General features: G+C 40.8%; 1 protein-coding gene across 4 annotated transcripts in view; it reads left to right on the top strand.

Moving 5' to 3' along the window:
* Positions 1-12,440, top strand: part of LOC128792732 (uncharacterized) — a 27,768-nt gene extending 15,328 nt beyond the window's left edge. The window contains exons 3-5 of one of the 4 annotated variants that reach the window (XM_053951396.1): positions 3,486-3,579; positions 9,946-9,995; positions 10,069-10,882. In XM_053951396.1, the coding sequence (XP_053807371.1) occupies positions 3,486-3,579; positions 9,946-9,995; positions 10,069-10,546 (622 nt within the window). In that variant the 3' untranslated portion in view covers positions 10,547-10,882. Of the gene's footprint in view, positions 1-3,485; positions 3,580-6,610; positions 9,897-9,945; positions 9,996-10,034; positions 10,883-12,341 lie in introns of those variants that run through there. The other 3 variants (XR_008432532.1, XR_008432530.1, XR_008432531.1) reach the window with 3 other exon arrangements.

Below are 12,440 nucleotides of genomic sequence, written 5' to 3'. Positions count from 1 at the left end.
GTTTCTTATTTTCCAGCTTAAGAAAATATTAAGGAGAATGGTGCTGATTTATCATTACTTGAACTGTTTTGCATCATAATATAAAAATTATAAATTAGATGACTACTGCTAAATTGCAAACATTCCTGTAACCAAAGAGATCTAATAAATATCAAGCAGGATGCTTGAAATATTGATAATGTGAGCAGATACTCCTTCATAGTACAAGATGCCTAAAAGATTGTTTCAACACTTCCAGTGAAGCATCCCAGGGTCTATTGACCAAGAGCAGGCACTTAAAATGACCACAGAGCATTCACACAGCAGGGGTAGAAATGGCTAAAGTGCCAATCAGAAGAATGAATTCTAAAAAAAAAACATTTTTAAGCAAGTGCTATGTCCCTAATAGGGCATTTTAAACATAATAGTCCGAGACAAATACTCAACACGTAAAAGGAACAGGAACATAAAATATGAAGTAGAGGGCCCTAAAATAAAAAAAGGCAGAGCCCTTGAACTTCCAGCAGGTACCTGTGAATCAGGCAGCCCCATGGCCAAATCTTCCAGCAGCAGACAGAGAAGAGAGGAGAGGAGCAAGGCACCTCAGTCTCTGCAGGTCAGCTTCTGAGCTCCAGCACGGGGCAGGCTATCAGCAAGGGTCACAGGGTGCTATTCTTATCTAGATAGCTGTAAAAGCTAATACAGATCAGCTAGCCTGTCTTGATGTAATCTAAATCAGCAAATCTTCAAGTGGATAATATTATGAAACAAAGGAGATTCCCTTATCTTTGGTGGATGTGAGAAATAAACCTGAGATCTTTAATTGTGTTGTCCTTGTGAAGGAAATAGGAGAGCAGCTAGGAAATTTTGTCACTAAAATGGAAAAAACAGATTTTCTGTTTCTTGGTACAAAATATAATTACTTTAATGAGGGATATATATGTATATAAATCATCCTTGGAAGCATTGTTCTTGTTCAATGACAAGACTCACTTATGTCTGTATATGAATAAATTTCTGGAGATTTAGATCAGAGTCTGATTTATAGATTGAGACATGAAAAGAGATGATATTTTGAACAATCTACTGTACAATAGCATCCTTTCCCTTCCAAAAGCACCACCTTCACTAGACACTGTTGAACTCAGCTCTGACCTGAATGAAGAAAGTGAGAGTGTGGAGCCAGTGCTGTTACATGACACAACTGGTGCTAACAATCTGGTGATGGTCACAGCCACCTTCCCTTCGAGCTGGCTGCAAGTGACACTGGAGGCACAGGGTAAAGGCACATGGGAATGCCCTCAGGAGTGTGTGCAGTGAGAGGCTGTCAGGTACTCTTTGTGCAGATGTAGGGAAAGAAAAGTTGCAAAAGGCATCAAGGGTGCTCCAGAGAAGTCTCTTTCAGGATGAGAGTGTGCTTTCAGCAAGAATGCTGTCAAAAATAAAGCTGGAACCTCGAGCAAAGAACGTAATTATTTTGTATGTGTGTGCTTTAATTCCCTGGTGTTCAAGAAAGACTTTTACATTGTCTATAAATAAGTAGCTTTGTATTAAGGCATCTAGCTTCAGTTTCCTCCCCCATTTTTGTTCTTTCCTGTCTTCTGAATGCTGTAGTTGCAGGATAGAGATATTTCTAAAAAGAATCAAATGTGTTATGCTGTCATACTCTATTGCACAGGTGATACCTGGGATCTGAGTTTCAGGGTGCAGTTTCACATGTAATTAGTTTGCTGTGACCAGCAACACAGATTTGAAATCAGAACTAAGCCCTGTGAGAAACTGTTTCCTGCCAATGCTCTCATTGCTTTTCCTGAATTTCCCTCTGCATTATTTATAGGGCTAGACATAAAAAGGAGTACACTTGGATCTAATTTATTTACTGTAAATGCTCTTAGGAAGAAAAGTGTTGTTCAGCCAACTAAAATGCCCGTTTTCTACTTTTACTGATAAGAAAACTCCCTATCTGCTTCCAAATTGCTATAAAGGGGACAATGAGAAAAAAGCACTCTACAAAATGTGCAAATGATATGACAGCCTGTACAACAAGAGATGGGAGAATGCAATCAAATTTTCATCAACTGTAATAATTCTTGCACTTGTTTTCTTGGCTTGAAAAGGAGTTCCTGACTTAACTGAGCAGCTCAACACCTACATCTGAATGATAAACTGGGGGAGCCTACATCTGAAGGACTTCCTTCCTCAAAGATGAAAATCCAGAACAGGGAGAATACCCTTTCTTTAACAGGCAGATTAGGCCAAGCCAAGAGAGCCAAAGTAATTGTGAGGGAATGTCTTGATACAGTCATGCTCTGCCAGGTACAGAAAGACTTTCTGGGTTCCTCCTGCTGTTCATGCTATACCCTCAGTTGTCCTTATTCAGCACAGAGTCCCTGGCAAGAAAGTGGGTGTTGCATCACTGATGTTCCTGTGCAACAATAAATTGTACCAGGGCTGGGCAGTTCTGACTACAGGAATTACAGTCAGTCCCTATGGTCTACTTCCCATCAGAGTACAGGGGCCATGGAATGCAAAACTAGGGCCAAATTATTTCACTGGTGGCTGGAACTCAGCTATTTGCCATGTGCATTACAATAGTGAGTTTACTTTTTCTAAGTGCTGAATTACTGCCCTGGGAGATGCACACATGCGCTCCAGACCAGAATTCAGAGTTTAGCCTAATATTATGTTTTTTAAACACATCTGTGATCTATTATGTTGCTGGGTAATGATTTTCACAGAATCCTTGCTTTTTAATATGCAAAGAAATGTCACTGTCAATATCAGTCTCGGCATGGTATTGCAAAGAACACATCTGAGTACTAGATAAGTGCTTCTTGCTATGGAAAAATTATTACAGGTCATTAAAATGTTAAAGGATTAAGGGGAAAAGTTATAAAAAATGGAAGGAACATACATGGAAATTTTAGAAGAAGTCTCTCTGGGACAGAGACATCTAGATAGTAGTCATTTTAGTTACAAAATGGATCAGAAAAGTAAGCTAAACACTGGAAAAGCATTATGGAAACAGCATTATGTGCCTAAATTAGATATATAATTGGTATAAAAATACTTGAAACTTGTATTCAGTTCTAACTCAGCAACAGCCATTTAGTACATTAGGAATCACAAGTGCAGTTCCACAATCAAGCAGCATTTTATCCTTTTTGTATTCCAGGAGCTGCTTGTTTTAATCCTTTCAAGAGCCTCAGACTAGTTTTGTTTTAACAGTCTCTGAGGAATTTTTTCATATCCACCAAACAAAATAAAGGCCAGACTGAGTAAGTAATATTGCAATTTAATTTCAGTGTTCCTAAACTATACTTGACTTCAGTCTGGACATGGACAACTGAGCACAGGCAACTGTTTTGAAAGAGTTTTTATGTTTAAATCCTTCTACTCACTTACTGAAAGGGTATTTAGGGATGAGAAAAATCTTTCCAGAATCTAAACCTGGTCTTTGGGCTTATTCTTGAGATAACAGCCAAATTTCATTTTAATCCCAGCAGAAAAGGAATGAAGACTACCTGCCTCTACCACATAGCATTTTCTGGTGGATGGGAAGCATCTTTGAATAGGGAATCAAAGAATTTGCAAGGATTGGTGAGTATTTATTTGAATTTCTGTTGTTACCTGTTCTGCAGTTCTACCTGTACTGCTGTAACTCTTCCACTTCAAAGCAATTATGCCTGGCTTTCAGCATGCATGAAAGGCTGATGTATCTCTTGTGCTGTTTTATGTAATCCATCCTTCTTTAAGAGGTGCAGTGCTTTGCCTGAGGTATACTGAGCCAGCATTCCTTCATCTTTCCAGATGTACTGCAGTGCACTGATAATAATTATCCTGTGCAGTGTCAAATAGCAAGGAATTCCTGCTGTAAATAGGAGCAGATGTGGATTTGTGATGTGAGGTATATAGATTTTTGAAAGGGCATGAGAAGAACTGATTCATATGGAGCCGAAGTGCAACCGATAGGTCATGATTATTATACTGTCTATCCAGTACAGCAGCTCTGTATTCAGCTTTCCAGCTAAGTTTTCAAAGCTCTGGGCTCTTAGGAAGCTAAACCCTGCTGACACTTCTCTCAGCCTTGACACCACTCTAAAATGTTTGCTGGCCTGTCTCTTGGTTATCACCCATCTCATGGTTACAGGTTTTACCCAGGTAAAAGTGTGACTCTGTGGATTCCTTAATAATTTTCTGTCATTATTAACACCGGAGTCTCTTCTTAAGTACCTTTATTCAATTATCTCCTTTTAATGTAAGTCCAGTACATCTAATTCAACTAAGTAGTTTCTGAACTCAGTGTACTATGTCTCTGATCTGCCCTGGATTGTTATTTTCTGAGTTTATATCTGTTGTGTCACTTTTACATTTTCTGTAATGCAGAAGAAGACTCCAGTATCCATTTCCAGTCAAAGTCTAATGCAAGACTTAGACCCAAAAAGTTTTCACTGTAAGAAAGTGATGAGAGGTGTGATCCAAACACAACAGGACTTTTGATTTTACTGCATCCTCGCGTTCAAAGATTATTGTGACAATTTTGACTCCATTTCCAAATTCTTCAGCTACTTTGTATTAATACAAGAATCAGGGGTTAAATCTGCCTTTTGATTTTGGATAGTTTAGCATTCTGTTCCACTGCTAATCCCAGTTTATCTGTTTTGGCTTAGTTTGGTATTTGAACTACCCTTAAAGTATAAGTCTATTTGTTAAACTGAAAGTTTTTCAGTTAAGGAAAATGAAATTTTTCCTGGCTGTGTATTCCCAAGTTGCCTTTCACAGAAACCCTTCACTCTATGACAACAAGGTATGCTTCATAAAATTCACAGTTTTTAAAGCAGAAAGCAGAAATGATAGATCTGACCCTTGATTACACTAAGATAAAAGGCATAGAATTTGTGGAGCCCATACTGGTAAACAACATATTATTAGAAGACTTTCTAACTTAGGATGAGCTAATAATTGACTGAATACTTGGACAAGAAAGAAAATCTCAGTACACGGGAGCTGAATATTATTTTTCATATTTCTAAATGAAATTAAGTTTCCAAATTCAATTTCATTTGGTGCGAACTATTCCATTTATTGCTAAAGAAGGATTTTTAATGGAAGTGGTTGTCAAAACAATGACACAAATTGATGTGTAAATCCCACAAAGAAAGTTAAGATTGCACTAGTGCTCCTGAAGAAGTCAGTGCATGCCTTACAAAATCTAACTCCTACCTGTGTTTGAGAGGAATTCTCCTCTGCTCTGCAAATTCAGGTTTCTGCCTCACAGCAGTGACCTGACCATCAGCCCCTTTCACTGGAACAGTCCCACTTTGTAAAAAATACTTAAATATTCATGGAGCCAGCTGGTGAGAGAAAAACAATGCTCTAGTCTGATGGTTCAGTAACCCTCCTGGGGAGGGTGGAGGTGCTAGTCTCAGTCCCAGTGAATGTGTAATTATTTATACAAAGTAGAACAGTGTCAACAGGAGAAATGACAAGTCCCATCTCCCAAAAAGTTTCCTTGCAGGAATGGAGAAGTCTAAAGGAACAATAATGCATTTGCCAGAAATCTGCCAGGTATAGTTAACAACACTTAAACAAACTCTAAAAATAATTTACAGATTATTCCTGAAATAGCTAAGCTTTTGGATGAATAGATGTTCTTCCACATCTCTGAGACAGACCTTGTTCCTCATATTAAGTGAACAGACCTTTCATCCTCCAAAGCAAAACAGCTCTTAAAAATAGAAATCATTCAGAACATATTTTAAGAACTTAGCATCTCATAACATCATACCTCCATCGTTGCTCCTATTGACATCAATGGAAGGAAAACCAGTATTTATATGTCCCACAAGCAGATCTGTCTCTTGGAGAATGCTGCTCTATAATGGTTTGTGTCTGACAGGAATAAAGAACTCTTGAGACCTGCCTGCCAGTTGAATAGCCACGGCTGTATGGAGCTTCAGCAGTAATGTTTGTGCAGAGTCTTGCTGAAAGCATCGTGCGAGGCACGGAGCTTCGGCACAAATGAGTTTTCATTGAACCAGCTAAAAGACAGACAATGTTTCAGGCAACAAATTCTCCTTCAGGGCTAAGGCAGAAGGAGCAAGCTTTAAGCTATGTGCAGGCTGAGGACAACTGCTCTCACTTAATCTCAATTTGTGAATTAGACAGTGGTCACAATTTTCTAACATCTTCTTACAGTTTTATGAGTTTCTATTAGAGAACTCAAAAAAGCATAGGTAGTTCTAGTGCATATGCCTGACCTACAGACACCCAGCTTGAGAAAACTGGCATCAGGAATTAGAAATTCACCATCTCTGGCTTTGAAAAATGAGTAAAATAACCCTAAGAGGTTTAAGCTTTAGTCATCAAAACCAGAGCTGCCTGAAAATTGTTTTTAAAGCTCAGCTGTAAACAGTGTTGTAATAACTCATATTACAGTAAGTATAGAGTCATATCCCTTTTGTTAGTAATATGGTTTGCCAATAAAATGACTTTGATAAAAAAAAACAAAAAAATTCATAGTGTGAAAGGCCTTTCAGAGGAATGTATAATTAAAGCACAGTAGTTTCTGACATCTGGAAAGAAATTCTGGACTGCAGAGCAATAAATGACCTTTAAAACATATTTTCAGATGAAAGATTTTCAAAGAAAATTATGAATGTTAGCTGCTGCAAAAGCAGAGAAGACTATCTTGAAACTCAGAGATGATGGGACACAGCAGATTTCTGCATCTACACATCTTATGTAAAAGCTGTAAAGAACAGGAAGCTGTCAGCAAGAGGCAAGAATCCACCAAGTGATAATTGATGAATACTCAAAAGACTGGGGTGTCCTGCAGACTGTCCCTGGCCACACGCTCACAGGAAACAAGCTGTTCTGGCCCAGGATGTGCAGGCAGTGGAGATGTAAAGCCCTCTGCAAGCTTAGTTTGCAGCTGCCTGTCCTTGGGAGTCTAATCTGAGTTTTCAGTCATGGATTCGTAACTCCGTCCAGCCCTGCTCCTGCCTGTGGGCTGTGGCTGTGGCATGCTGAGTGTAACCTGTCTCCTTGCCTCAGCTTACTCTGGTGGTGGCCAAGGGTGTAAGGCTGGCATGGTGGCACTGTTCCAGTAGGTAACATGCACAGCGGGGAGCATGAGGCTGGGATCCCTGGGGAGCTGTGGCTGTGGATATGGGTGGATGAAGGTTTTGCATTGTAGCTCAGAGACCCCTGAAGCCTGGCAGCTCTGGATCATTTTTGTCCTTCCTGTTAAATCTGTGGGTGTCACATGAATTCTCTTTAGGCTTAAGATAACTCTTAACTGAGCATTGCTGAGAACACTGCTCTGTAACACCAGCTGGACCAGAGAATTACTGCCCCCAGTAGTCAAAGCTGAGCAACAGCTTACAACTATGTTGTTTTATTTTGTTGACAGCTAGTCCCAAAGCAACTGATACTTTTGCAACTTGGTTTCTTCATGGAGGTAATTAAGGGAATGTGAGAATTTTCAAGAAAATTACTTCATTTAAGGGATAATGTGGGAAGTTTTATTTCCCCCATTACATTTCTATTTCTTCTATTATGTTCCCATCATAAAATAAAAATCTTTGAATATACAATTATAAGTGAGATCTGAAATTAAAGATTTAGCATCTGTACACCCTGGAGATGGTTGTCCTTCCTACCTATAAAGAGCCATATGAAGCCCCCAGAGTTCTGTTGTAATTTGTGTAAGAGGAATTGTAAACATGTCGCTGAAACTCCCCCTGCTAAAACCTCTGAAGAATGTTGTAGATGAGAAAACTCCCTGCCATGTGAAGCCTTTCTATTTTTACCATGTCACTAGGAAGAGTCACTGTTTACTGTATTAGCTATAACCTAGTGACTTATGTCCTGTGGCAAATCCAGGACTGGAATTGCTGGACAGGTTGTGGTGGTTCTATTATTAGAAACCTGTTACATTTGACATTGAGCATAAAAGATGGGGCTCGTACTGCAGAACATTTCTTATACTCCAGAGAGTTAATCCCAGCATTTATTACCAGAAAAGATGCTGAAGCCTCTGAGCTCTCATTGATTGGACTTGCAAGTTGATCAGTCCTGTTGAGATATGTAAAATCTGTTGACAAAGAAATGATGACTGATATCCTAAGAATAAAATCTAATGATAAAACCAGTAAGTCTTGCTATTGCCAGAGCAAATTCCTCAGAGACCAGAATTTCACTCTCAAAGGGTATTTTGTATGTAGACAGGTTGTGTGTTGACTTAGTTTATATAATGTGCCTGAAACATCCAGAAAAGCTTTACCTATAGCTGGGCTGTGTGAAGAAATAAATGCATTCAGTTTTCAATGGCCTGTCAGAATAAAATATGTTATTACTGGATTTAACTGACTGTACAAGCATGATTGCATGTTGCCACATTTCGACAGTATTTCAAGTGGGATGTAGAGTTATTTACTCTTTAGTGCTAATACAACCAACAGTATAAGACAGGAAGAGAAGACTGCTGAGAGGCCATAGGCAGTAAGGAAGTCACTTGTGTGTCCTGCTGTGGCAGCAGCACATGTAGCTACACAAAGATACATGAGCCTCAGGCAGGGCACCAGTGTGGCACTGACACAGGGAGCAGTGTGCTGTGTGCAGCCTCACTGGCTGCTGCACCTTGGTTCTTCTCAGAGAGTCTCCACACACATTCAAGGCAGTTGTCAGTGTTCCGCTTGCATAGAAAGAGTCAGATCTCAAGAAATTTGGCTTCAGGCTTGAAATTTGTAAAGGGAAACAGAGGAGATAGTGAAGTTGGGTCAGAAAATGGGAAGAAATAAATGAAAGGAAGAAAGTTGTAAAGAGAGTTGGAAACACTTTGATGAGATGCTACATCTGCATCCATACAATAAGGCTGCTAACTCTCATAGCTTGTGCCAACATGAGATGTAGGGATCACTGGGCAGCTTGCACAGGAAGTCATAATACTGTAAAATTTTTTTATGTGCTGGTGTTAAATAAGAAAGGAGTGGACCAGGTTTGCTTGTATCCCAACTTTGACAAGGGCTGTGGAGATCATCTAACAGCCTCAGACAGCAGCTCTGGATTGTGGCTGTGCCCAGAAGAGACTTATTTGAAAGATGAACAGTGGACAGGAGAGCACAGCTGTCTCAAGGGCGCTGTATGATCTTTGGCATAGGTTGGGAGTGAAGTGTCACTGGCCAAAATGAATGGGAGTTCCCCAGGAGAGCTGGGCATGGCAAGCCAGGAGCTGATGTCTGTGTCTGTCACTGAGACTATGAGTGTCAGCTCTGCCCTACAAACAGCATAGCCAGCCCAACAGCTCCTGCAGTAAACTAGCACGCAGGGGTTGAATCATAGCACTGTTACAGTACTCCAGTTAACACTGCAATGTTAGAGCCAAGAAGGGGACTGCAGCATTTCAAAAAGTACATTTTAATGCCTAAGGTGTTGAAAACTGTAGCATGAAATACATGTGCGTTGTTTGACATCAACTGGGAATATGGTGTTCTGTGAACACGGGTCAGTCTGAAACCTGAGTAACAGAGAAAGAGAGTTGTTGCCATCCAGTAGGCAACATGCTGGCTGTGGCAGGGTGGTCATGGCATTGTGCCAGCCAGGTGTGTTGCCTCATGGCTAACTTGGGCTTTACCAGGGCTCATCCATCTCACTGGGTCTGGGCCAGGAAGGAGCCATTTCTGAACTGATGACTTTCAACTGCTCAACTTTGAAAGGTGCAATCCTGCATAGGAAGATACTTTCAGATTTTCTTTTTTACTGCTTGCCTGTTTTGTTTCTTTGCTTGCTTGTCACGCTGGTTTTAAACTACTATACAAGTCTAATAGGTATGTTAATCTGCATCTGCTGTGGTATGCATGTGATAAAGGAAACAGATCAAATGAACTTATTTTAGTCAATATGTTTAAATAAAAAATCAACATGACAAGATGCATACTCTCACTCCGACTGACTTATGTTCAGTTTAAGTTCCAGGAATGTCTAAGAGAGTGGCGTCATCCCCTTCAAAACAGGTTTGTTTTTTTTTTTTTTTTTCTATTGGATTGTATCAGCAAGCAGCTGCCTCTGAGGCATTATTTTTGCCAGACGGACAGATCTCTGTGCCAGCTTCTCCCTGAGAGTGTTCCATGGATGGGGCATCCCTCCCAAATCAGCCAAGGGGGCAGTAGCGGTGCCAAGGCGAGGTGCCGCAAAGGGCAGCACTTCCACCAGCCGTGCAAGAGCAAGCGGAGCGCTGGGCGGAGGCGCCTGCCGGGGGCTCCTGTGCTCCCTCCTTTGCGCTGCAGATGAGAAATGCAGCGCCAGCTCCCACGGAGAAAGCGCGGCCGTGCCGGAGCCGTCCAGCCGCTCTCTGGCCGCGGCCCCGGCCGTGCCCGTCCCGGCCGCGCTTCTGCGGCTCCTCCTGGCGGCCCCGGCCCCGCCGCCGGCCGGGGGCTCCCAGAGCCACTGCGGCCCCTGCAGCAGCTTCATCCCGCACACACCGCTCTGCTCCTGTTCATCCGTGTGCATGTGCTGGGGCAGATTAAAGCAATCTGAATTAACCGATTTTTTTGAATATATGTGAAAAATTTGTTTTGCCTTGCTTATTTCAAGCTGAAATTGAGGATTCGATCCAACTCAGACCTCAGAGCACAGAAGATCCTGAAATCGGCTGGAATAAACTTTCCAACACATTTGAAGCATTAGAAAGCAGGCATTCTTTTTCTGTGCAGGACACACAGAGGATTTTTTTTTTAATTCTGTGTGTGTTATGAGGCTTTACAACAAGGTATTTATCTGTCAGAAACATACATATTCATTAAAACGTGGTTCTTATTTAATACATAAACATTACTTTCCTAGAACTAATTTGTATGTATCCACCTCTCACTGGAAGTCCTTTTTTGGTCCTGGAGAGTCATAAAAGGGGTCTTTAGTGGTTGTATTCACTGAATGCTTTGATATTAAAGGTAACTTTTCCTTGAACTTTTTCTTTGGGCATGTGCTGTTACTTCTTTGTTACATGACTTGCAAAAAACTACTCTAGTCCTTTTAATCTCTTCGTCCACTGGTTCCAGCCATGTTTATCCTCCTGCGGTCATATTTTTAACATCAATTTATCTTTTTTTTTTTTTTTTTTTTTTTTGTCATTTAGTCTTTAAGCTCTATCCAGCAACTTCAGGGAAACTAAAAATTTCTATTCTTTATATAATTTATCACTGATGGCTGAGTTAGAAAATGGGGTTTGTTTTCTTAAAACTGAATAAGACCAAATCTTATCTAGGAAACTCCTGTGGGTTGACCTCAGTGTCCTCCATGGGTCTGCTGGGCACAGACTAATGTTGCAAAACTTTCTTCTGAACAGCAGGCCTGAATCTCTTTATTCTGAGGTTCACTTGGCACAGCAGGCAGGCAGGGCTGTCACTGCCTGGTTCTCAGGCTGCTTGGACTCATGTGTGGGAGCTGCCCTGGTGGGATCATGTGGCTCCGTGCCACGGATGGACTGGTGCAGCACAGAGATGTGCTGTGCCACACTGCATTCCTGCTGCATCCTCTGTGCCAGTACTGCACACACGGATGTGATTGGGGAATAGGAGGGGAAAAGAGCATTTTACAAGTCAGAATTATTCTCCAGCCTGTTTGAGCCTTCTGGGCAAAATGCCAAGGGAAGAGAACTGAGTCTGGTGCTTGTTTGTGAATTTAGCTCAGGAATCACTTGTGAAGGGAACTGCACTGCTGCTGACCTATTATAGTGCACATGGGAAGTTGTCACCTTAGAGACTTCATTTACCTGCCTGTTTGTTGCAGATCGTTTCTTCATGAACTAGTGGGGGACTGAAATGGTTTTAGGAACAAAGAGTGTTGAGTAATAAGTTGGAAGTCACTCATGTCTAGGACATACCTGGCAGTGTTGCCCTGACACTGAAATTAGAAATCATGACAGTTCCAGAGCCTGAAAATCATAATTATTTATTAGCTCTATGTGCATATTTGGCTAATGAATAACATTCACTGGGGTTATTTAAAAGCAGCAATGAAGTGTGTTGGAAACTGCTAGGTGAACATCTAGTACTTTCCACAGAGGACTTGCATTTCAAACTACAGCTGCTGTAAAGGGGAGAGAGCCAGATTCACTGTGGGTCTTCAGTAGCTCTGCTTGGAGAAAGTCACTGTGACTTTCAGAACAGAAAGCAGTGATTACTTCACTTGGTAATATTTGTAAGTCCACCAGTTCATTTGCTTAGTGCAAATCCATGTAAGAATCTGCCAGCAAAGTCAAAATCAATACATATTTTCAACACTGTGAGGTTACTTTTACCTTTTTTTTTTTCTTTAATAAGGAAGACTTTTAAAATGTCTTTTTGTCTTTTTTGTAACAGCTGGAGACCTCAACCAAAGTATGTAGAGCACCATCAACTTTTTAATGTATGTAATTCAGCCTTATATCTGAATACCAGAATATATCATCACAGATTTAC

This window comes from Vidua chalybeata, chromosome 10 (assembly GCF_026979565.1).
Source record: "Vidua chalybeata isolate OUT-0048 chromosome 10, bVidCha1 merged haplotype, whole genome shotgun sequence".
NCBI classification, from domain to species: domain Eukaryota; kingdom Metazoa; phylum Chordata; class Aves; order Passeriformes; family Viduidae; genus Vidua; species Vidua chalybeata.
This window is presented reverse-complemented; position numbering and strand designations above follow the sequence as displayed.